This window comes from Anopheles stephensi, chromosome 3 (assembly GCF_013141755.1).
Source record: "Anopheles stephensi strain Indian chromosome 3, UCI_ANSTEP_V1.0, whole genome shotgun sequence".
NCBI classification, from domain to species: domain Eukaryota; kingdom Metazoa; phylum Arthropoda; class Insecta; order Diptera; family Culicidae; genus Anopheles; species Anopheles stephensi.
Window position 1 is genome coordinate 59,727,490 of NC_050203.1, and position 22,890 is coordinate 59,750,379.

General features: G+C 45.7%; 5 protein-coding genes across 12 annotated transcripts; 3 read left to right on the plus strand and 2 right to left on the minus strand.

The window, feature by feature from the left end:
• Window positions 1-1,235: 1,235 nt before the first annotated feature.
• Window positions 1,236-1,867, plus strand: LOC118509303. Its single transcript, XM_036049752.1, has 2 exons — window positions 1,236-1,359; window positions 1,439-1,867. The coding sequence occupies exons 1-2, from the start codon at window positions 1,299-1,301 to the stop codon at window positions 1,804-1,806; spliced, it is 429 nt and encodes a 142-aa protein (XP_035905645.1). The 5' UTR covers window positions 1,236-1,298; the 3' UTR covers window positions 1,807-1,867.
• LOC118509301 lies at window positions 1,868-2,968 on the plus strand. Its single transcript, XM_036049749.1, has 2 exons — window positions 1,868-2,209; window positions 2,265-2,968. Exons 1-2 carry the CDS (start codon window positions 2,077-2,079, stop codon window positions 2,894-2,896), a joined length of 765 nt encoding a protein of 254 aa, XP_035905642.1. The 5' UTR covers window positions 1,868-2,076; the 3' UTR covers window positions 2,897-2,968.
• LOC118509300 (WD repeat and FYVE domain-containing protein 2) lies at window positions 2,944-6,696 on the minus strand. Its single transcript, XM_036049748.1, has 5 exons — window positions 5,789-6,696; window positions 5,155-5,502; window positions 4,834-5,073; window positions 4,425-4,763; window positions 2,944-4,341 (listed from the first exon to the last, which is right to left on the minus strand). The coding sequence occupies exons 1-5, from the start codon at window positions 5,947-5,949 to the stop codon at window positions 4,203-4,205; spliced, it is 1,227 nt and encodes a 408-aa protein (XP_035905641.1). The 5' UTR covers window positions 5,950-6,696; the 3' UTR covers window positions 2,944-4,202.
• A 2,698-nt stretch (window positions 6,697-9,394) lies between these two features.
• LOC118509298 (putative inorganic phosphate cotransporter) lies at window positions 9,395-20,691 on the plus strand. 8 transcript variants are annotated; one of them, XM_036049743.1, is made up of 5 exons: window positions 9,398-10,412; window positions 18,652-18,980; window positions 19,047-19,922; window positions 19,994-20,144; window positions 20,224-20,689. In XM_036049743.1, exons 1-5 carry the CDS (start codon window positions 10,301-10,303, stop codon window positions 20,280-20,282), a joined length of 1,527 nt encoding a protein of 508 aa, XP_035905636.1. In that variant the 5' UTR covers window positions 9,398-10,300; the 3' UTR covers window positions 20,283-20,689. The 8 variants fall into 8 exon arrangements, with proteins under 8 accessions (XP_035905630.1, XP_035905636.1, XP_035905635.1 ...); XM_036049742.1 differs by having other exon boundaries at window positions 9,409-10,412; window positions 20,221-20,691; XM_036049745.1 differs by lacking the exon at window positions 9,398-10,412 and adding an exon at window positions 15,432-15,957 and having other exon boundaries at window positions 20,221-20,691.
• Window positions 20,429-21,837, minus strand: LOC118509302 (phosphatidylinositol-glycan biosynthesis class X protein). The gene is made up of 4 exons (XM_036049751.1): window positions 21,564-21,837; window positions 21,223-21,501; window positions 20,974-21,157; window positions 20,429-20,902 (listed from the first exon to the last, which is right to left on the minus strand). The coding sequence occupies exons 1-4, from the start codon at window positions 21,686-21,688 to the stop codon at window positions 20,744-20,746; spliced, it is 747 nt and encodes a 248-aa protein (XP_035905644.1). The 5' UTR covers window positions 21,689-21,837; the 3' UTR covers window positions 20,429-20,743.
• Between the last annotated feature and the right edge of the window lie 1,053 nt (window positions 21,838-22,890).

Here is a 22,890-nt window from a genome sequence, read left to right on the forward strand (position 1 = left end):
GCAGCTAAGGCCTTCTAATTGTGACTCGTTTGTGAGTAAGACCAACAGGATTTCCTTCGTCGACGAGGCCCCGATCGGTCGCTACTTCCGCTCCTAGATTGATCCTCCACTAATTATGGTCTAATGCATGAAAAAGATTACACCAAATTCGGAACATAATTTATTCCAAGTCTAAAGTGCGCCATTGGTACTCCAGTTAATAAGCGTAAGGTCAGATCTAGTTCGAATCAAATGGATGGATTAACTAGAACTAGTTCCTACCAATGGAACCTATTTGCTGACGATGATTCGGGACGCCTGCTTCTTTTTTCCTTTGTGTGGATATATCATGGTTCGGTGAAGAAGTCCAGCTTACATATGCCATCCTTCATATGTACACTCTACAATATACTTAGAAATATTTGGACAAACTACGACGGGCGTCCCTTGAATTATCCTTTTCCTTTGGATTTCAACCAGCAAATCAGCCAGCATCCGTGAGGAAGTGAGAGCTGCAAAATCAAGATCTTCAAAGATTCACCTAAATTGACACACAAGATTCCTTACATTCCTTGGCCATAGAACGTTTGAGGCAATTTACTTTATCATTCGATTTCATTGTCCGTTTCTCAACACAAGAACTGGACAAAAAAAAACCCAACAAGAATCCTGGCACCCAGGCATACGCCATATTAGTTTTCAACTTTTAGAGATCCAAAAAGATAATTTCTCGATCGTTATTTTGGGCGCATCGGTTAGAAGCCACCTCCGCCTTTCAGCAGTAACTAATTTGATTGTAATTAAAAAGGTAAAAAAAATGTGGAATAGAGGTTTAAAGTCCTCGCGGATAAACTCTATGCAGCGAAGACTGGGTAGAAATGAACCACAAATATCCAACATGAGATATACATAAATGATCATAATTACCTGGTGTTTATGAAAATTCTTCCTGCTAAACCTTCATCAGAGAACTAAATTGTGGGCAAAATGACCGTTACCTTTTCAAACTAATGGCTTAACACATGCGCATTTAATTACTTTACCTTGCCGTGTCCTAAAAAGAGAAAGAGAGAGTACAAATAAGCCTAGACATGCTTAATAGCTGTTGTACTACCTGTGCCCACCAAGGTTGACCGTGCTTCGAAGTCCTCACTAGGTAGTAATAGTGTAGAAATCCAAGATTTAACACACCTCCCTAATTTTTTTACTACCTGTTACATGCCGATACTCGGTATAAATATGAACCAAATTCTACCGAACCGTATCAGTCACAATCGTTCCCTCATTCGAAACGCTTTACTCGCTCTTAAATTTCAACCATGAAGATCCTGTGCGTATCGGTTGTGCTGCTGGGCTTCTGTGCATCGCTCAACAATGCTGGTAAGTAAATTCAACTAAATCAAGTGAATCTACCATGATCCTAATCATTATCTTATTTATCCGTCTCTCTCCACTGCAGGAATGTATCACTACAACAAACAACATGGAGCACCACCGCCATCGTATCCACAGTATCTGCCGAACTATGATGTCCCTCCACCGCAGGATTACGAAACGCCCAAACATCACTCCTGGGGAAATGAACTGTGGAAACCGATCACGAATCTCCCATGGTCCGGACATGAGTATGTGCAGGAGGTGCACTATACACCCCATTATCACCACGGCTCAAAAGTACCGTGCCCGCTCAAGGTTCACACCACAACTACAACGACCCACAAGCCTACCACAACGACGACCACCACCACCCATCGGCCGGTCGAAACCAAGAAGCCACATCTGCTGCTCGAGAAGCTGACCAACACCCATAAGCAACCAGCGCACTGATCGGAATGTAATATTGACCAATAAATTGATCAGAATCGTGATTTTGCCAAACAAAAACAAATTGTTTCGTCGTGATTTTCTGAAAGATATCCTGGGCATAGTCATCCTGTAGTTGTACTCTCCAAAGTATGGATTTGAATCGATAGGATTCAAATGTGCTGTCCTCTTGGTAATAATCTTACTTGCCAAAGATCTTACGGGTACAAATACCGAAGGCATACCTGAAGCGATATCTTCTACAGAGCACCATAAAATGGCAGAAATGCGCTAATGCTTCCTTCAGTCATTAGCGAACCTTTCAAACTTAAGCACTCATTCCCTAAGCAAATTGGATGGAAGATGAAGAACATCTTTCTGACCGTCGTTACACTATCCGGGCTCTACATGTTGCCCATCTGTTCGGGTAAGCAGGTTTATTGGATAAAATATCTCAACTAATTTCGTCCTTACATTTCCAGGACATCTTCCCTACTTCAACAACCGACCAACACCTTCAAGAGTAGTTGCCAAGCCAAACTACTGGTACACACACGGCTCTCATGCTTCGTATTACCACCAGAAAGAGAACTTTGCAAGATGGCCACATGCTTCCTCTAAACCGCTTGGTCCTTTCCCCTGGCAGAAGAAAATTCTCTCACCCCAGTACAACACCCACAGGCCATCCTCTTCGACCATGATACATACTGTAAAGCATAACCGTCCACCTCCAGCTCAACATCCAATCGGGGAAGCTACACCGGAGGATGGATCGAATCTTTCGATCTTAATACATCAACTTCAGCAAAAGCTGCAACAAGTGGAGCAACAGCTAGCCGAAAACGGTACTCCCAAACCGGACGATCCGCAGCAAGGCGTGATTGAAGCAGCAGGCCCTAAACCACATCCGCAGCAAATGGAGGAACCGGACAGCGATCCTTTTTGGGTGAAATTGGATGTCGTAAACAAGCCGCTAGACCCTGAACGTTTAGTGAAAACCATCAAAATACTGTTGGAAAATTTAAAAGAATCCACCACCCCGCCGCCGGCGGACACTTCCGACGAGAATGTGTACAATTTAATCGACATTCGGGGTAATTTTCTAACGCGCTAGAAATTACTTGCATATTGCAGTACAATAAAAGTGCTTATTACCGGTCGAATTGTTTCGCGGTTGGTTTATTTAGTGATTAGTTTTTATTATTAAATTTAACAATATATCTCTTCTATTTGCGAATTATTATTATTACGATTACAATGTACAGAGTTTGCGTTCGGTTTGCCGGTATCTACGGTCCGGTTCAGCCCGACCGGATTGGATTTGTTTCCAATTTTGTTTCAATTCAGTTTACAACAGTGCCTACACTTCTTCCCTATCCAGAATTGGCGGCTAGACATTGTTTATCCTTCCAACTCCTTCCACCACCATTCCATCCCATGGCCCTACAGTACAGGACAACATTAAAAGCACCGACAATATTGGTATCATTGCTAGTCCCGTCATTTCGTTTCGATTTTCTTACACAGTACACCGTTTAGCCATATCGCTCCGTTGTTATTGCACTGTGTGTTTAATTTTGTTTTACCTTACCAGGTTTGCTATGCCGTCCTGTCCTTACCTTATTTTGTTGCACATTACGTTTTTTATTATTATTTTTGCTTCTGTCTCAACTCCGACCCTTCCCTTCGCTTTCCGCAGCGAGAAATCGCTTCCACTGTAACGCTAGTAGCGGGTTTTGATTCGTTGGTTTTTTGGTCCGTTGAAAAACGCCGAACGTATTTAACCTTGCGTTCTTTCATGGCATTTTTACAAGCCGACTCGCTGTACTTGGCTACAAGTGTCTCTTGTATTACTTAACAACCAAAACAAAAGGAATAAAACGGAATATTTTGTTGTGATTTTGTCGCGAACAAAGAAGGTTTCTTGTTCTTTTTAACAATACCTCGATCACTTGCCGGTGGACACACGCCCGGACACGGTAGAAAAGTTTGATCTACTTTAAACTTTAATCACCGATCGAACAAAGGAAATACATTTCATATGGGCAGCGGTATCGCTCTAAACTGTTACACTATTACACTTCAACAAAAAGCAACGGATGTTCGTAACGAAGTAGATAAAGAAATGGGGTGTTTTAGTGTTAACCGAACACATCAACAGAAGGGATATGGGCGAAAGGGTCCCATAAAAAAACGGACAGGGAACGATCAATACAACTGCCAGCCACGAGGCTATATAACGGCACACCAGGGAATAAATAATCGATAACACGTATTACGGTCTCTTGTGAAACCGACGTAAGAATCATCATCAGTTCTGGTTCGTTTGCCGGTTTGGGTTTCATCAGAATTCACTTTTCCTACCGCGAATAACCGCGCATTCACATTCGATCATGTCCGAATTCATGTCCAACGCACTACTAACCCCAGATAGAGGATAGGTCCCAGATCTTGATGATACGATCCTGGCCAACGGTTAGCAATCTTTTCCGTGGTTCGTCCAAATCCATCGCAACGATACTGTGTTTGGCATCGTGGAACGTTGCCAGCGAGGGCCGTCTACATAGGGAAATTAAACAACCAAGAGAAAAAGTTTAGTAACTCCGTTTGTTTTACTTTCTCCACATCACTTGGTCACTTACTCTTCGCTCTTCAACCGCTGGTGACACTGGTCGCAGACGCGCACATCGAACTCGAATCCCATGATCGGTATGTTGATGCGATTGGTCGAACACTTGTCGCACACCGCCTTGCCACAGTAGCGACAGTGATGCTGCCGGATGCCGATCTGCTTCTGATCGATCATGGCGCGCAAATTCCAGAAGAACGCACGCGTACACAGCTGACACGTGTCCGACTCGACCCAGTCGGGTGTTACCTTGCGCATGGCGTTCATTTCCCAAAACACGATCACCGAGTCTTCGCCGGCCGATATCAGCTGCTGCGTGTTGGATGCGTACGACAGCGAGGACACCTTATTGCTGGAGGAGGCAGACAGTTGTAAAGCATTATTATTTCAATTTCTTCAGCACGGTTCAGTGGAAATCTTACTTGTGGCCATGCAGTTCGTAGGTAGTGCCCCGCTTGCCACCAACATCCCACACGATCACGGACTGATCCTGCGAGCCGCTGAACAGCAGCTGAGGCCCTTCAGCCCAATAAAGCGAGCGTACCGAGCCGGAGTGGCCCTTCATCGTTGTTACCATCGTGGCACCGGTGCCGCTCAGCTTGAGCATCGTTATTTGTCCACTGTAATCTCCCACAAACACATACTTTGATAAGGCGTCGTACCTAGTGGACAGGGGCATTAAAAATAAGACGATTAGTACAGGATCAGGCATGGGGAAAAGCATTCGGCGCAATTATACTCACTGCATCGCAGTACACATCGCTTCGAACGTGTAGCAACCGATCCGTTCGCCCGTTTCGGTGCTATGGTAGGCGAAGAACTTGTCCTTCCCGGACGACAGGATCCAGCCGGTGTGTTTCGCGAACGTGACACTGGTAATGCGCGCCTGGTGCGCCAGATACTCCCGGATCGGTGTGAGCCGGTTGCAGTCGTCCGACAGCGTAAACTGCGATATTGTTCCATTCTCCTGGCCGATGAAAAGTGTTCGCGTTTCGGGCGTGTAGCACAGCGACGTACATCCCGATGGCATGTACTGACAGATCGATGGCCAGTACTGGCCCGAATCGCGCTTCTGCCATACCCGTATCGTTCTGGAACCGAGAGAGAGAGAGAGAAACAAACGCTTGATAATCTGCACCACGACCACAATAACGACAACCGCTGATGGTGGAAATCAATGAATCGGAACGACTCATGGCAGAGTGCAGCTGGTGGTTAGCTTCGTTTCCGCTTTCGTTCGCTCCTTCCTCCGTATGTTTTGTGTCGCCACGTTCGCCACGTCGTGGCAGCAGACTCGATCGATTTGGGATGGCGCACAGCGCCTCCGAGTTCCTGCCATAGGGGGGGAAAACACGAAATTCAATTAGACCCACTTACTTGCCATCACAGACACTGATAACACCGTCCTCGCCCGGAATCAGTACGGCCGCGTTCACGTCATCGTTGCTGCCCTCTAGTTTGCTGAGCAATTCCGGCTTTTTCGTTGTGCAGAATCGGTCATTAGCACTCCGCGGTGCTGGCTTTATTTCGGCCGCCATCGTACACACACGCTCACTCACCGCACCAAGGCAAATGCAAACTACGGGAAGCTGCTACGCCAACAGTTCACTCCAATGATGCCTGATGACACACACGAGACAATGCAGGGCCGTGGTACGCGCGAACAAAACAAGCTTTGTACGCCACCAATTATGCCGTCGACGGGGCGTTGGGCGGTGGTGATGATGTTTGGTCGCGAATGACGCCCGAGGGTGTGTCGGGAGGAGGGGAGGGGGGCGGTATGCGTTAAACGAAAGGATGAAACTTGATTCGCACTTGTTTTCTTTCAACCGATGGAGGTTGCCTTTTCCTTGCTGCTTCCACACTACCGATGTTGGTGACGTTCCAGAACACCGGAAGTATTGGCGGAAGGTGAGTAATAGCCACACAAAACCGGACGAAACGAAACCGGGACGGGCAGATAACGCGATTGGAAAAACAAAAACACACTCGCTCACACAAGTTGCAGCAGCTTGAGGCGGCCGACCGAACCCGCCCTTCCAGAATGCACTGAGTTGTAGCGAGTAAAATAGCGAACGTGGACACGCAGAACGGCACAGATCGACACTTACTCGAAGATACTATACATAAATGGCCCCGTTTTCGCACTGACGTTGGTGCCTTTTTTGCTCGCGAACAGCAATAATTTGCCAACGAGAGAATTTGCTGGCGATGATGGTGATTTTATTTTGCGATAGAGCCTGATAAAAGCGAACGAAGGCTGTCAATAGGAATGTGTGTGTGTGTGTTTTTTTTTTTGTTGTGGCCATGTGTCAAAATACAGCGTAATCGATTAATCGACGAACTGTCGACAATCGATGAACTGGATGAATGAGTTTGAAATGGACGTTAAAGAAAATTTAAATATTTGCGTTGATAATTTTTATGTAAAAATGATGGATGGTTATTCTTTAATTTGTGTAATAATTTTTGCTAAATAAATGCTAGAAAAAATCAGTCTTTTCAAACTAATAGGAAGAAATGTTAACGATTTATATTTGTTTTATTGATTTTATCGTTGCGTTACTTTATGATAAAGGTTTTTGTCCGGTGGCTGAGTGATCGCAACACCGATCACAGGACTGACAACGTGGTTTAAAAAAAATCTTTGACTTCTTCTTTTGTGTGCCCCTGGCTTCCAGGGTCCTTCCTGGCTTCCATGAGTTAAGTTACCCATAGCTGTATATTAATTGATACGTACGAAGGAACGATCCGGATAGGTTTCAATTCCTGTCCTTCCATGTTAGCAATAAGCGGCGATACTAACCAGGAACACCGGGTATCCACCTTTCTAGACATGCCAAGCTCTTCATTATAAACACTAACATATTTTAATTTACAGTGCGTGGTAATCCAATCGTGATTCATATTCATGTATGTTTTTGTACTAAGCGTTGAGCATTACCCAAAGAAAAAAAAACTCTACTTCTATGTACGAATCTCTATTATTGCATTTATTTACTTGGTTTTCGGCGAAGCTAGTTAGTCCTTATGTCCTGCGTAAAGGGTGATGATCCATATGGGATTCGATATTTGGTCCTGCTGTGTGAAGACAGTCTAAAATCTATTACCGGTCCATCTTTCGGGAAAGAGAAATATAGCTTCCATAATACCAATTGGAAACCATTTTCAACCATACGAGATAAATTAGAACTAATCTCGACTGGACAAATGAACTGCGCCATTACTTACGCCATATTATTTACCTCAAGTAAACTTATTCTCAAAACATTTTCATACACCAATACATCCCCGCATACCACCTGTCCCTTAAAAATTAAGACATCTTCCACCCTGCAGCATGTTCACGGCAACCTGTGGCATGTAGCCTAGCCGTACGCTATCATCATAAATCTCCATTCCGCCGTGCGTGCGTGCCAACGACCGAATAGGAAACATGTTTTGGACGGCACGTTCGCGCACACCGGTGAAGGCTGTTTATTAAACATTGCTCCTAGAATAGCAGTGCCACCGTTCGGTACTGAAGCTCGCCGCTCATTCATGTGATGCATTGCAGGGAGAAGATGATGATCCTCACACTTGTAACGCACGATGAGACAGTGTTGATTGGTCGCAAGTCCTTGCTTTACATTGCTCTCAACATGGCAAACCTTACACTAACAAAATAAAAACACTTCCTGACCAATATGGATAGTGTGAATCAACTCCTATCAGGTGAGATATCTATGGACTATGGGGCCTAAACTGACCCACGCCAGTATCAGCCGGCGTCCCCGTGAAAGTGATAGCGTTGATACAATTTACCATCAAGTGCACCAATGTGGACATTCTCTCTTGCATCGCTTACACTAGGTTCAAGATATACTTACGAACGAAACGGACCTTTCCAACATTTACCCACTAACTTCCGGTACACTCACTGTGCAATCAGGCAAAAAAAAGAAACGGAACGCGCGAATCTCTACCACGCACCACAATTACTCGCAATAGTTCAAGGTGAGGTGAAGCAACCGAACATTGATACGCAATTCTAGCAGTATCGTGCAGCCAGTCTGGCCGGCACGAATATCATCAACACTTCCCGAAAGGATAGCAGCTCATCAAAGCGAGCTGGTCGGACATAATACCGGGCGCCCGCCCGGTTGACCCTAACCCGACGCCCGTTCCATTGCCAAAGTGTGCTGTGTGCCCGCGTATCTAATTAACATTCACTCAAAAATTTATTGAACAGCACGCCGGATATCAACCTGCTTGTATGTGTGTGCGCGTCTGTTGGAACGTGATGCCGCGGTTGCTCACGTGCGTAGCAGCAGCACACGAACGTACGCACCGGAGACGCACGAGCATTGGCGGGTTTATAGGGGCACCCTGATGTAACCCTGTACTTGAAGATCTAATTGACATTAAACGGCACATTTATGGAATCTCGCCATTTCCTTAAAATCATCCTATTAGCTATGATTATTATCGCCCCTCGTTGTCCGTCCGGGCCGAGGATCGACGCGGTATCATCCCTGACGCGGAACAGGAACTAGCGTGCAAGGGGTTTACCATTGCGCAGGAAGCAGTGTTCCGATGTTCCTTTCCATCCGGATAGAGTAATCCGTTCCCAGCCACCCGTCACAGAACTAATCGTGTAACACTTTCCCACGTGCAATAAAACGCGCGCCAAGTAGAGTGGCAATTAATCAGCAAAAAAAACCAGCGCGACATTCCATATTGTGCATACTTGCATTCTTGCTCTTGCCACTGCCGAACTAGTTCACGCCGGTGAGGGTAGACTGATAGGCAGGAAGCCCACTGATTTATTTTTTCGTTCAACCGTATCAGCATCGGGAGGATGAGTTCAGCCATTATTGAAGTGGGTCATCAATACCCGGGACCCAGGACTTGCGTTGATGCGCCTGATGGCAGGGAGTTATGACGTCAGGGTGAGAGATGCAGTTGCAATGTGTACCTGAAGCAGTTGGTCACGGGCTCAACGACTGATAGGGTTGTTCGTGATAATGGACGACACTGGCAATCGTACCGCTATCCGTATTTTCCCGGACTATCCTGTACGTGTTCTAACAGGATGCAAGGGATTGCTGGTGCATTTAGAGCCCATGCTTCTTCCAAAAACCAAAAACCTGCAACAATAAATATCTCGCCGACCCAAAGTCACCAACACAGGCTCCATTGTCGATTAAGTAGTTCGGGCGGGAGAACTTCGAAAGCTGCTCACATTAAAGCGTGCTACCGGATCGGGTAAGCCCTGGTGGTGTTTGAACGGTCGGTGCGGTGTCGACGCACAGGTGTAGTCGTGTGGCGTTGCGCTTGCGGACGACGGGTGGCCATTTCACGCTTTATCAGGCTCGAACGATCGATTGTTTCTGCATTCTATCGGGTGCCTCCGTTCAGTGCTGAGGTGCCATTCAGCGTGTCGGTCGGTTTGGTCGGTTTGCCCCTTACATGATACTGGTGCGTACTGTTCAAGTGCGCCGTTCACATATCCAGCCAGTGTGTGTGTGTGTGTTTGTGTGTTTGTGGTGCGTGTTTAGTGTACTTCCCTGTTCGGTTCTCATCCGTCTCATCTCGTGCAGTAGATGAGGCATTGCGCGCGCTTGCTATTGTTTACGCACCTCAAACTTGATCGGCAAAAGCCCAACGCGATCGCATCAACGCATCTCCCATCCATGCGGATGCATATCCGGAAGCAGCATCAAACGAAGCTTCTCGCGGTGGTGAAAATTGGAGCAAATCTGTGACAGTTTGAACTTGAATTCGAAATGTGTTAATATCCGCGGTCGAGGGAAAGGGAAAATTGTTTACGAAGAGCTAAAAAGAAAATATTTCAAAAGCTTTTTGTTTGTTCTAAAGTTAAGAAGCAAAAAGATACCTAGTGCAACAATGGGGTCTGATAGTAATAATCCCATGGCGGAGGGAAAACAGTCAGACGCTACAAATGGTTCGGTGAAAGATTTGGAGCAGATGAAAACGTACGCTGGCGAAGGAAAACCTCGTAAGTACTTGGGAACATTATTAAATGAACATTATGTGCAATTTTTACATCCAATGAAGGAAAAAACTAGCAGAAATATTGCTCGCCAATGCTGTAAAACAGCTTGCCCGTTTAGCAACGTGCATTTGGCTACGATTCTATCACGCAAACAACCGATAAGTTTAACATGAGAAGTTGCTCGTAGAATGTGTGTTTTTTTATTACTATTTTTGCATCGCAAATGCATAACGGATGAAAGTATGGCAGAAATATGAGGCATTTACTCTACAAACCGCCCATTGTTAGGAGATTTTCATCACGATTCTATGGAGGAAGCTGTGCACATATTGTAAGAGGCTGATGATGCATTGTTCACAGTTTGACAGTGTTACGTTTAGAGAAGATGAGTTATTTAGTTCAATAGGGATGGACAATTAGGCATATTATACTGCTCTTCTTGGAATATATTTTAAACAATAGCAATTTTAGTGAAACATCTTCTTCTTGGGGGAACGGCCCAGATGAGACTTGAACTCCGGTCCTGCCGTGTGAAGACTGGCACCGTTGTCGCACCTGTCTACCAGCGGGCCGTCCTCTTAATCATCGTAATAATCATTTCAAAGTATTACACTATAGAAATCAACTCACCAACCCAAGTACTCTTCTCGTTGACAGTTGTCTTCAAGCCAGATATTGTTTCATTAAAATACACCAAAAGGAAGATTTTAAAATCTAAAATCAAACAAAATTAAACGATCGTCTTGGCAAAGACCTCATTCTCAAATCTAATGAAACTCTTAAATTGACATCGAAAGGGTATAGTCCTAAAGCATTTTTTTTTATTCGATTAATCATCGCAAAAAAGGAGAAACCTTAGCTAGTAAAAGCTCGATCAGCTGGTGCGTTCAGTGCTAAGCTCACCAAACTGCTAAGAACGTCTGACAGCGACTGACATCGGACGACCTCTTATAAATCGTATATTAGGTTACTAATCCCACCAAAAGCTTCCAACTCCTAAAGCATTCCTAGAGTTCAAAATGCCTGTAAAGTTTGTTGATTGGATATTCATAATATTTTACTGCACGATCATGAGCGATCTTCTTTTGCGTTGTACGAGCTATCTGTGCCTTAAATTTACCATAGCCAAAAAGTAGCTCCCGCGTATGTTTGACGTCATTCGGTAGAGTTTCTGGACTCTAAACTGGACATGTTGTTGATCACTGCATTATCATACAATTTGTTTAAACCGTCCCAAATTAATTGCTTATTTGTCGACACATCTCAATCACAAATAGGCAAATCACTAAGCGATAGATGAAAGCCGAATACAACTGAAAGAAAACATACAAAATAGCGTAGATAATTTAAATATAAACAAATCATAATTTTTAGAGCTTGTTTTGAAGGCACGGGGTCCACAGAAAACATGCTCCCCATAACCTGTTGATCATCAAGTTCTGTATTGGCTTTGTGTACATGAGTTTAGCCCACACACTTCAACAATCGAGGGTACCAACAGCAAGCGTCAGGCATTGTTGGCTCATGTTTCCGCTTGCCATAATGCCATCAGCAGATAGGATATAATCTCCAGAACAACATCGCACAGGTGGATCCCGATCCACTCGCCAAACAAAGCTACGATTCATCCAGTTTGCAAAAGGCCGACGGCGACAGGCAAACAAAAAGGCAAAATACACGGTCGGATTCATGCTCGGACGCATAACAAAATGCACAGGTGCCCGGGATTCGACCTTCCCGGTCGGTAAAAACTACGGTACTACGGTTACAGACATGCCTTCCGGTCCTTAACCTACCCCCGGTAGCTCCGGCCGTCTCGTCGGTGGGAGCAACGCAAGCTATTGCTGGGGCTGATCGATGGCGGCGGTTATATCGTTCAGCTGCAACTCTTCCGCAATATTTACCCATTTTTTGCGCACGTGCGGTACAAATCTGGCAGCCATTTCGTTCTGGCATCCGAAGCAGTCCCGCACTTCACCGCAAACCCGATCACGACCAATCTCCAAAGTGTCTGCAATGCAGCGTATCGAATCCTTTCCAAAAACCTTGACCGTCCTTGGAGAGTAGAATTCAGTGTCGACGCACTTCACCGGGTACCAAACCGGGTGAGATACGACCCCAAACCAAAGCATTGGTTGGCCCGGGTGGGGATGGAGAAATATGCTACCTAGAGGGGAATTGAGTAGCCGAAGGGAGTAAATCAAAACAAACCACGTAAGAAACCACAAACAAACAAAAACAGAGGGAACGAAACCGCACAAGAATCAGGATCGTGCCGAAACTTTCGCTGTGTCGCCCCGTTGACGGAAAGGTGAAGGCAACTCGCGGTTCAAACCAGAATAGCAAACCTGGGTTGCTTACATCCAACGGAGTGGTTAAATATTTGTGGCACTCAGCGCCAAAATTCCAATCCATCTCCACCACTCGGCGATCGTTTCTGGCGCAAAAAAGAACAGGATTGCCAAATTTGCAAAGATCACGGGATCGCGCGAGATGAAGGTACGTTTCTTTGTAAACAGAACGAGTTCCTGTGGATAAGGAATTCTATCGCGGTTGGTGTTGTGGTGTCTCTCGAAGGCTACTTGGGTGACGCTGTGAAGCGTAAACTGTGCGCCACCTATCACACGCACGCCAACCTGTCTCCGAACCGAGTGGCGTACCGTCACAGCGACGGTAGCGATTTTGTACCGGGTAGTTGCTCGTAACCCTGTCCTCACTGTGTGGCGAGCTTTTGATGTTCGTGATGATCTCGCCAGCACCAGAAAGGAAGTTCTCGTGAAGTGTGCTGTCGTGAGATCTAATGTCCGGACGTGGCTGGAGACACGGCATTCGGACACACGCACGTACGCGATCGGTCGCGATCTTCTCGGGCTAGAGAAAACATGAATCCGCGCGCCGTGCCTAAACACATCAATCAGATCGGATCGGCGCAGTGGGCTGTTTTGATGGGAAGTTCCGTTTGACATTCCGGTGGAGTACGGGCTCAATGCATGCATGTCGTCTGATTTATGATCTTCCATACCTGCAAGCTGATGGTTGTGTAAAGTTCAGTTTTGTTGTCAGCTCACCCGCTGAGCTGGTACACGTGCGTTGGGAGCCGTGTTTGAGTGGCATTCCGGTACCGGGTTTGGAATTTCAACGTCAACGATAAGATGACTTTATTACAATAGCTCATGATCAGACGACTTCTTGACGTGCATAGGGATTAGTGAGTTTGACGGATTGATTGTGTTAATATAGCTTGCCGTGTGCTGGAAGTTAATATGGGTTGTTACTTTCAAATTTGCATATCCCACTCACGGATCACCAGGGAGGGAAACTTAGAATGCTGGGACATCTCTAGAATGTATCTACAATTTTCTATTCAATCTTCACTCTATTTCTTAACCACCAATATACTTGTACTATACCGACAGGTTAATCAACCTCATCGCGAGGCTTCAAGAGTCCTTAATCCACTTACGATCGCATAAACAACGGCGCTCATAGCGCCCGTCTGATAACCCGGTCAATTCCTGAGCCGTTCCATAACAGCGAGTGGCGTCTAAATCCTCTTCTCGTACACCGTCGTCCACTATCAATCAGGTCGATGCCGTTGTAAAGATAAACCTTCACGGTCGTGCCTAAGAAGATGTCCGATTAGCGCATCGTGCACCGCTCAATCAGTTCATTAGAACACTTCACTCGGGTGTTATCATCAGCTCTGGGTGCGATGGCTGATCAGACTGCGTGGGTATTAACACTGCCAACTGCAGCAAACAAATGGCGCGTCTTGTGTAGGAGAAGAAGTTCCGTGATCTTTACCGACTGGGCTGAATGGTGTCACCGATATTTGGCAGCACCAAACAGTATCACGTATCACACTCTATATCGGTCCCGTTCAAGAATTTCAAATGGCCCTTGGGTAACGAACGGTTGTGGATAACCACACGTACAACAGGGTGGTCACGTTCCGCAGGGGTGCAATGGTAGTTAGTTAGTGAACTGTTTATACTTCCGGTCCTGAAGTACGACATCATCGACGTCCAATAGCTGCGAAGCAAAGCGTGCGTCATGGCGTTGCGTTGATGAATATGATTTGCAGTCTCGTTTTTTTTCGGCACTCGTATTCGTATGACAATAGTAATGGCTTTTAACCTCGGGGTGTTGATGTATTGTTTGCGGTAAAGCTACGGTAGCCATGGACAAGCTCAAGGTATTGCTTACTAATTGCGATAAAGTTGAAGCAGATATTTTTTTCTATAAGTTACAGATAGTTGAAAGCACGCTTACTGCAAAAGGTTTATTTATACAAAAAAAAATCTCAAATCTGGATAGAATAGATAAAGACCTGAAACTGAGAAGATGTAAAAATTCAGGGTGGATATCCGTGACTGCAAAAATTTCTATGATGGACAGCCTTTTGTTAGACTGTCAAATTATTTCATCTTCCAATCTCAAAATCCACAACATTCAATCCTCAAAGAAATACATTCTTCAACATTTCTACTTTCTTGGTGTAACGACCTCTTAAGGTCATGCCTGCCATTTCTGGCTTACGAGCCAAAATGATACCATGTTGTTGGATAGTCAGTCCTCACTATGAGGGAACGGCCAAGACGAGACTAGAACTCAGATTCTGCCGTTTGAAGATCGGCGCCGTTGTCGCATCTACAAGCGGGCCGCTCAATACTATATTGTCTGAAGTCAATCACGAATCTGCTCCATTTTGTCTTTACATTAGTGATCTGTTATTCGAACGCAGGTCGTTATAATAGTAATTTAATAGCTCAGTTGAAAGAAAGTAACCCAGCTCATGGGAAGACCCCTCGAACAGACCTCATTGCAACGATTCCTATGAGCTCATTAGATCGTTTCTTGATGTGATTAAGCACTAATCTCTTACCGCTGAATCCCTTCACACCCTAGTTGTTTGCATTGGTTAATGGTCACCCATGTTTATTGTTCCTGGCGCGTAATAGTAAGCATCGGTCCGCCCCGATTATCGCCCATCAGGACATTCAAGGGCAAAACCGTTACACTGCTGCTAGAGGTGACCAACCAAACGGCGGTGGTCACGTTTCGTAACCGAACGATGCCACTTGACCGATCACACGGTCAAGTGATCAATGGTCGCCCGTGCCGATATTGATATACCCGTCAAAGTGTGCCAAGAGAAATGGTTTCCAATTTTTACACTGTTTGATGTAAGCATACTATGGCTCTTATCGATCGTGGTTCTCCCGTACGGCCGGCACTCAACAGTGCTACCGACTGTTTGTAGGGATTTGTTTGCAGTTTGATTTCCTTTCCGTTTGATTCGACACACTTCATCGTCTACAACCTGATAAAACGGATGGACTTGTTGCTTTGTCGTGGGTTTTTTTTGTTATCGATATCGAACACCCGGGGCCCAAATCGTCACAGTGATGCAATAACACGCCACTGGAGTGGCGTTCTCGTTTCTGATTAGTCGATCGGAAATATAGACCAACGACCAACGTTCAGTGATCAAGAGCGTGTGACCTCCGCATTTTACTCGCCATGGTCCGGAATCGAAAAGACGAAGGTATTTTGTAAAAAAAAACGATTCTATTACGAAATATTGTTGTAGTGTAATTTCCGGTGAAAAACACGAGGAAAATGATGCTGAACCACAGTGTGTTGAGTGCAAAATAGAATAACAAACATCCCCCGGCGCTTATACAACGATCTAAAGGGAGTTTAAAATTGTTGGAAAAACGGTCCCATTCATAGAGTGCGATGGAGACGGGCCGTAGTACCGCCGTTCGGAACAAAATACCGGAAGCGGAAGTAATCGAGGAAGAGAGTGAAAAAATGACGTATTTATCGTTGGTGCTAGCAGCAGCTGACTGCAGCAAGTGTTAAAACATCTATTCACAGCTAATGCACTATGTTTGTGATCTTGTGATGTTAATATCAGATCATCAATCTCATGAGTTATGCTCCAAAAAATGCAAAAAAACAACAAAATCGTTTGTTTCAATGTTGTGGGCATGTGGTGAAGCTTAAAAAAGCTCATAAACCATTGGAGCACTATTGCCTCCAGTGCCGCCACCTGCTGCGGTGTGCTTGATAAGCGAAGGATGTAGTATGGCTTTAATAGCCCTAAATATAGAAATCATAGGTTAAAATGGGCGTGTGTGTGTTTGGGTCGTAGGCCCAATAGATGTTTGCATTGAGCAAAAAAAATGTCATAGAAATTTTGTTTAAATTTGTCACCCCAGCGGTAGGTTGGTGTGCGCCGCCTGAAGGAAGTCCTTCGTGCCGTTCGCTTTATCACCGGTGCATTATGCATATTTTATGTGATTAACATTTATTAGAGACACGACACGGCATCGGAACCGGTCTCGGAAAATCGGCGCGGAGGGGATAGGGGAACGAAGCATTAACATTGTTCACAGTGCAATTGTGTAGCAGCTGGTCAGGTTTTAAAGCTTGGTTTGGTTAAAAAATTTCAACGTTTGCTCAAAGCTTTGGCAGTAGCGAATCTACTGCGGCTAGAGCGCGCTAGATGCAGTTCGTCGTGCAGTGATAAGCGGTGCGGGCGCGCACATGTGCATCAAAACAGCTGAGCACGTGTTTCAGTGCCGCCGACATGTTAGATGAGTATCGCGGCCATTCTCTTTATTATACCCTGCCCATGTTTAGGGCCGCGTTTGTATATAATTGGATCAGAATCTGAAACCAAAACCGCCTCTCCAAACAAACAACCTTTCACAAGTGCATTGTGTGTGTCATAATCATGGAAAGGGAATGCGATAGGAATGATTTTCGGAACTGAAGGGACTGGATTGATATAAAATTTTAATTGAATTGTGTGACAATTTGCATCAAAAAGCTTATTTAGCTAGTAAGAAAGGGCTGTTGCCTTGGAATGATATAATTACTGGAAGCTATAATACTTTAAATTGTATTAAACTGTATTTGAATTGATATTGAAGCAAGAAGATTGAGCCTTCAGATTCAAAAACTTTCTGTTATTATTATAGGCATAATATAAAAATTTAGCTTTTTCAAATACTGAAAAGAATTTAAATTTTTCTTTATGAAAATGCATTGCAAAAATCATTTTAAAAAATGCATTATTACCTGCATAATTTGCCTACCCCTGGATTTGCACAAACGAAAAACGGAGAGAATGTCCGTTTCGCGCTCTCTACACACGACAAACAGAGAAGGCATGCTGTTGTTTACGTGTATTCGCGCTACTGGAAGAAAAGAGAGCGCACCATCTTGCTTGGTGCAACAAGCCGCAAAGCAACAGGTAACCACGGCGAACAATCGAGCAAACGAAAAAAAAACCGACTGTGTTCAATTTCTCGCGAGAGAATCACAGGCAAATTGCATCGGTGTGCGTTCTCGCGCACCAGCCAGTCATGCGTGTGTACGCGCTTCAACAGCTGCTGTGTAAAATAAACAAGCAGCCACGGCACAAGACGGTCACAATTTTTACAATATCAGGGCGCCCAGATTTGCGGAACGATTCGTCAGTAACAGCAGCAGCAGCAACGATCAGTTCCACTTTTACTCTCGTTACCGGTTGTTCGTCGTAACAAAAGGCCCAGTACGGCATACAAATAGATAAAACAGGATAAAAATGCAACAGCGACCGAATACGTGAAAGTGATTGTTTTCGTGGCAGATTGGGGGCTTAATTTTATGTTGACAGAGCTCGGGTCGCGCCGGGGCACTTATTTATGTAGTGATTTCCGTGGCCTTCGTTTGTGTTGCCTTTGTTCTATCGCGTTACAAGCTTAGTTACGCGGCCGTCGACTTTATCATCATTTGCTCCAAAACCGTACGCCTCTACCATATGGCTTCTGGCCGATAGTGAATGTGCACTTACCTCACTCACACCCAGCCCCAGGAATCGTAAATTTCAGCACAAAAAAGCGAAAGCTATGCTGCGCGAACAATCAACGTTACAGCGTAACGCATCGTAACGCAAACAGGATCAAACGCAGCAGCAGCTGATGCATTCGATTGATCAGTTGGCTCGAGTTGGAAAGAAAACGGGACCCAGCGCACAGCTGCACTGTGACTCAACGCATCCACAATGCCCTTCTGCTGTGGTTGCTGTGGAGACAGTACGACGAGATACGAGTATCGTCCGATCGGATCTCCACAGCCGCGTAATGATCATTCCATAATTTAAAAACATGCCTCTCCTACCACTTTCCGTTGGATTCTTATTAATCAATTTCTTTCGTTTTACTCCTTTTTTTCATCTCGGAAACAGCAAGCGGCTTCGGTGCACGCCATGTCCAAACACTGTTGCTCTTCTTTGGCCTTACCGTGGCGTACGCGTTGCGCGTTAACCTTTCCGTCGCGATCGTAGCGATGGTCGATGGGCACGCGGCCAACGAAGACTTCGAGGAGTTCGATTGGGACGAGAAGACGAAATCGGTCATCCTAAGCAGCTTCTTCTGGGGTTACGTGGTAACGCAGATACCTGCCGGCCAGCTGGCGCAACGTTGCGGGCCCAAGATTCTGCTGCTACTGTCGATCGGCATCTGCTCGATGCTTGCCGTGTTAACTCCATTCTGTGCGCACGTCGGTGATGCAAAGGTAAGCGCCGGTTTGTTGGATTCATGTTTTAAAACCAAATCTGACTTCGCTTCTTTCTCCTTCCAGGCAGTGGTGGGCCTTCGGATAGTGCAGGGTTTGAGTCAGGGATTTATTTTCCCCTCCACGCACACGATGCTGTCCCGGTGGGCACCGGCATCCGAACGTGGCCGGCTCGGCACCCTCAGCTACGCCGGCGCACAGTTCGGTACGGTGATAATGCTGGCGGTTAGTGGTGTTCTCGCTTCTTCGACCATGGGATGGCCGAGCATATTCTACATATCCGGTGCCGTTGGTATGTTGTGGTCGGTAGCGTGGTTTTTCTACGGCAGCAACTCACCCGCCGAGTACCGTGGAATTGCACCGGAAGAGCGTGAGTTTATCGAGAGCTCGTTCGGGCCGCAGGATCACAGTCGCCGTATCGTTACGCCCTGGATGGCCATCCTCACGTCGGCACCGATGATTGCGCTTACGATCGCTCACAGCTGCCACAACTGGGGCTTCTGGACGCTGCTAACCGAGATGCCCACGTACATGAAGGAGGTGCTGGAGAAGGATATCAAGAAGAACGCTCTGCTGTCCTCGCTGCCGTATTTCGTGATGTGGATCCTAAGCTTTGTGTTCAGCCCACTGTCGGATTTCCTTATCAATCGGCAGTACCTGTCACGTGTGGCTAGCCGCAAGCTGTTCAACACGATCGGTCTGTGGGTGCCGATGGTGGCGCTGCTAGGGCTAGCGTTTGTGCCAAAGGGTGGATCCGATCTGGCGATCGTGCTGCTCACGCTAGCGGTCGGTATCAATTCCGCCACCTATCTAGGCTTCCAGGTGAACCATATCGATCTCTCGCCGAACCATGCCGGCACGATGATGGGCATCACGAACTGTGCCGCCAACATAATGTCCATCATTGCACCGCTCATTGTGGGGCAGGTGATATCGGACGCGGTAAGTGATGGTGGCGGACGCGTGCGTTTGTCAGGCTTTTTATCGCTCATATCGCTCAATATAATTTGCAGACTGATCCGATACAGTGGCGCCGAGTGTTTTACATTGCCGCCGGTGTGTATTTCTTCGGCAATCTTACGTTCATCATCTTTGGCAAGGCTGACATTCAGCCCTGGAATGAACCAGAATCACCAATTCCTCGTACCGTCTCCAACGCTAATGGTATGTCGCGGGTTCCATCGCATGCAACTAAATGCTTATCTTTATAACGCGCAAATGATTGTTTTGTTAATTCCAGAAGCTCAACCTGCGCGGAACGCAAACAACACGGCTAGCAGCAACGAGAACCATAGCGATTAAATCAAACGCTGAGGGCTTTTTCTAGTCCACTTACTACTACACTAGGGTACAACCAGAATGAACCGCCCAAAATCGAACTATCACTTCGACCGATCGAAACTACATTACAGGAACAATGGGAGTGAGATAGAACGAGCTGGAGCAAATTTCTTGTTATAGTCATATCATTTAGTATTATAAGCAAATTTACGACAAAGAATTTACAATTACACTCCCGGGGACAGAAGCGGGAGCGTGAAATCTTTCCGAACAACTACGCGAAAGTGTAGAAAAAAAGGCACACACACACACACAAGCGAGCGGGGTTGCCGTTGTTTGTTTGCTTAGCGGAAGTTGTATCATCGTAGAAAGATTGGCTATATTTATAAACCGTTATGTTAATAATAAAAAAAGGAAATACTACACACGACCAAATGCGTTCGAAAGGAATGGAGATCGGCGTCAGCACTTGGGTTAAGCTTCTATAGCAACTTTTTGTTCACCTTCCGTCCCACCTTAAGTATCACGTAGATCAAATACATACTACCGATCCAGCTGACGATAATCGTGGCCGGCAGCACGAACCCGTACGATGCACTGTTCCCCACCGGAATTAGCACACTTATCACCGTCGGTAGGTTCTAGGAAGGGAGAGAAAAACACATTACCGGATTAAAAACAAAATCCGTTCGAAAGACATCTTAAAGCTTACATTAAATTCCATCTCGTCCCACTCGCACAGTTCCGCTAGATGCAGCTTATCGTAGTCTTCGATCTCCGAGCTATCCGAACAGGGTAGATTTGCTTTGCCCACCGTGCGCAGCGGATACTTGCTTGCATGAACGTTGCTGCACCGCACATACAGTGTGGGACTTTCCACTTGAATCCGTTCGAACCTGCCGAGCAAACAGGCGTGTGTTACAAACATTGCCACGAGATAACGAAAACATGGGCCACCTACTTGCGCCCCGAAGGATCGTGATAACGGAAATGGATCGGTAGTGTGATGTTGATTTCTCGTCGCACCGATTCGTACAGGTACACGGTGAACGGGTCCGCTTTGCTGGCCGGTTTCTCCACATCAACGTACAAAGGCACGTAGCTGTTGATTTTGTGAAACCGCTTCATGTCCACCAGCTGGTCCGTGTTGACGTAGATCGCGGCCGGCAGTTGCTGGACGAGCAAAAGCTCGCAGGACATCCGGCCGATGCCACCGAACCGAAGGCCGTAATGAATATCACTGGCACAGGAGGACACGGTTATGCATTTTGTACGTAATTCGTTACCCGTGAGGTTGCTTACCGATGAAATCCGCTGTTGTGTATGGCAACGTTCAGGAAGGCGCTCAATGCCTCCGTGGACGGAAGGAACACAATCACCGCTAGCGCTGCACTTATGGTATGAAGCACGCCGAAAGTTGAAACCATCTTCTGCCAACCCTTTTCGGATCGTACCGGGAACGAAACTAAACGTGATAGGCGCTTCCAAACGAAGAAAATAAACGATCCATCCGCGTTAAAACTCCAGCCGTATGCGAAGCCGCCTGCTTGTTGTGCTGCTCGAGGTATTTGTTTACTACCCACTCGTCATACAAGTGCTCGAATCCGCATGCAACGTCCTAATTTTGTGTCACAAGTCCGCCGGCCATACAAAATTGAGGACGTTTTTATATGGGCTGAGGACATTATGAGGACGTTCGGATTCGGGCTTATGGGGTGGTGTGCGTGAGCGTTTGTGGCTCAAATGTATGAGTGTATTGGTGAGACCGTATAATGTGTATGTGTTAGTGAACACTCTCGATACGCGTTATGAATGTCGTTGTGATATTGTTTTGCTTTCGCATACATTTATTCTTCTGTCAAAATTCAAATTCGAAGAATGGTGAACATTTCATTTTGCTTTAGTTCTGGTTCAGGATAGTCTTGTGACGAGTGTTCCGATAATTTTCGCAAAAAGGCAAGAAAAAACTGTTTTAAATAACACAGTGGAAAGTTAAGATGTCCCTAACTACGCTCTTTTCAATTTTAGATGGATTCCAAGCAAAATTCCGACTGCAACAACAATGTGCCGGTATCATCATCCGCGACGGGTTCGGCGCAGGAATTTCAATCCATGCGCCGAATGCTTGCGAACGTCCAGGTCCGGCAGGACATAATTACTCAGGAAATTCGGCAGCTCAGTGGCAGAGTAGAATATATAGCCGGATTGGTGGAAGAATTCATGGGCAAGAAGCAACCACTAGCTAACACTAGCCAGCCTAACAAACCGGGACGATTCCGCTCTGTGGATAGTGTAGAAGATCTTCTTTTCCTGGAAGCTAAGCTGGAAGATGTACAAGAAAAAGAAGAGTTCATAAAGTGGGTAAAAATGAATATAGCAACAGACACTAACGAAAAACAGCGTGCTAGTGACACATTAAATTTGATTTTAGACCCTAATCTTTTATTGAAGTTTTCTTGGACAGGAAGGGGGAAAACGGAAAAAAAACCGTTTTGCGAATTAAAAAATATTTTGTTAGTTATTAAGGAATTAGGTGGTAATTGTACAGATACACAGGTAAAGGAATGGATAAAGTTAAAATTAAATCATAGTGATAATGTTAATAGAAATAAGTTTGTAAATAAGTCTA

Coding starts and splice junctions, on each gene's coding strand:
- LOC118509300 (XM_036049748.1), bottom strand. CDS start 5,949: ATGGCGGCCGAAATAAAGCCAGCACCGCGGAGTGCTAATGACCGATTC. Junction 5,503..5,788: donor ATCAGTGTCTGTGATGGCAA/GTAAGTGGGTCT, acceptor TCTCGGTTCCAG/AACGATACGGGTATGGCAGA. Junction 4,764..4,833: donor TACGAACTGCATGGCCACAA/GTAAGATTTCCA, acceptor TGCCTCCTCCAG/CAATAAGGTGTCCTCGCTGT.
- LOC118509301 (XM_036049749.1), top strand. CDS start 2,077: ATGCTTCCTTCAGTCATTAGCGAACCTTTCAAACTTAAGCACTCATTC. Junction 2,210..2,264: donor CATGTTGCCCATCTGTTCGG/GTAAGCAGGTTT, acceptor TTACATTTCCAG/GACATCTTCCCTACTTCAAC.
- LOC118509302 (XM_036049751.1), bottom strand. CDS start 21,688: ATGGTTTCAACTTTCGGCGTGCTTCATACCATAAGTGCAGCGCTAGCG. Junction 21,158..21,222: donor CACGATCCTTCGGGGCGCAA/GTAGGTGGCCCA, acceptor TTTGCTCGGCAG/GTTCGAACGGATTCAAGTGG. Junction 20,903..20,973: donor GGGACGAGATGGAATTTAAT/GTAAGCTTTAAG, acceptor CTCCCTTCCTAG/AACCTACCGACGGTGATAAG.
- LOC118509298 (XM_036049737.1), top strand. CDS start 10,301: ATGGGGTCTGATAGTAATAATCCCATGGCGGAGGGAAAACAGTCAGAC. Junction 18,981..19,046: donor CGCACGTCGGTGATGCAAAG/GTAAGCGCCGGT, acceptor TTCTCCTTCCAG/GCAGTGGTGGGCCTTCGGAT. Junction 20,145..20,220: donor TACCGTCTCCAACGCTAATG/GTATGTCGCGGG, acceptor TGTTAATTCCAG/AAGCTCAACCTGCGCGGAAC.
- LOC118509303 (XM_036049752.1), top strand. CDS start 1,299: ATGAAGATCCTGTGCGTATCGGTTGTGCTGCTGGGCTTCTGTGCATCG. Junction 1,360..1,438: donor TGCATCGCTCAACAATGCTG/GTAAGTAAATTC, acceptor TCTCCACTGCAG/GAATGTATCACTACAACAAA.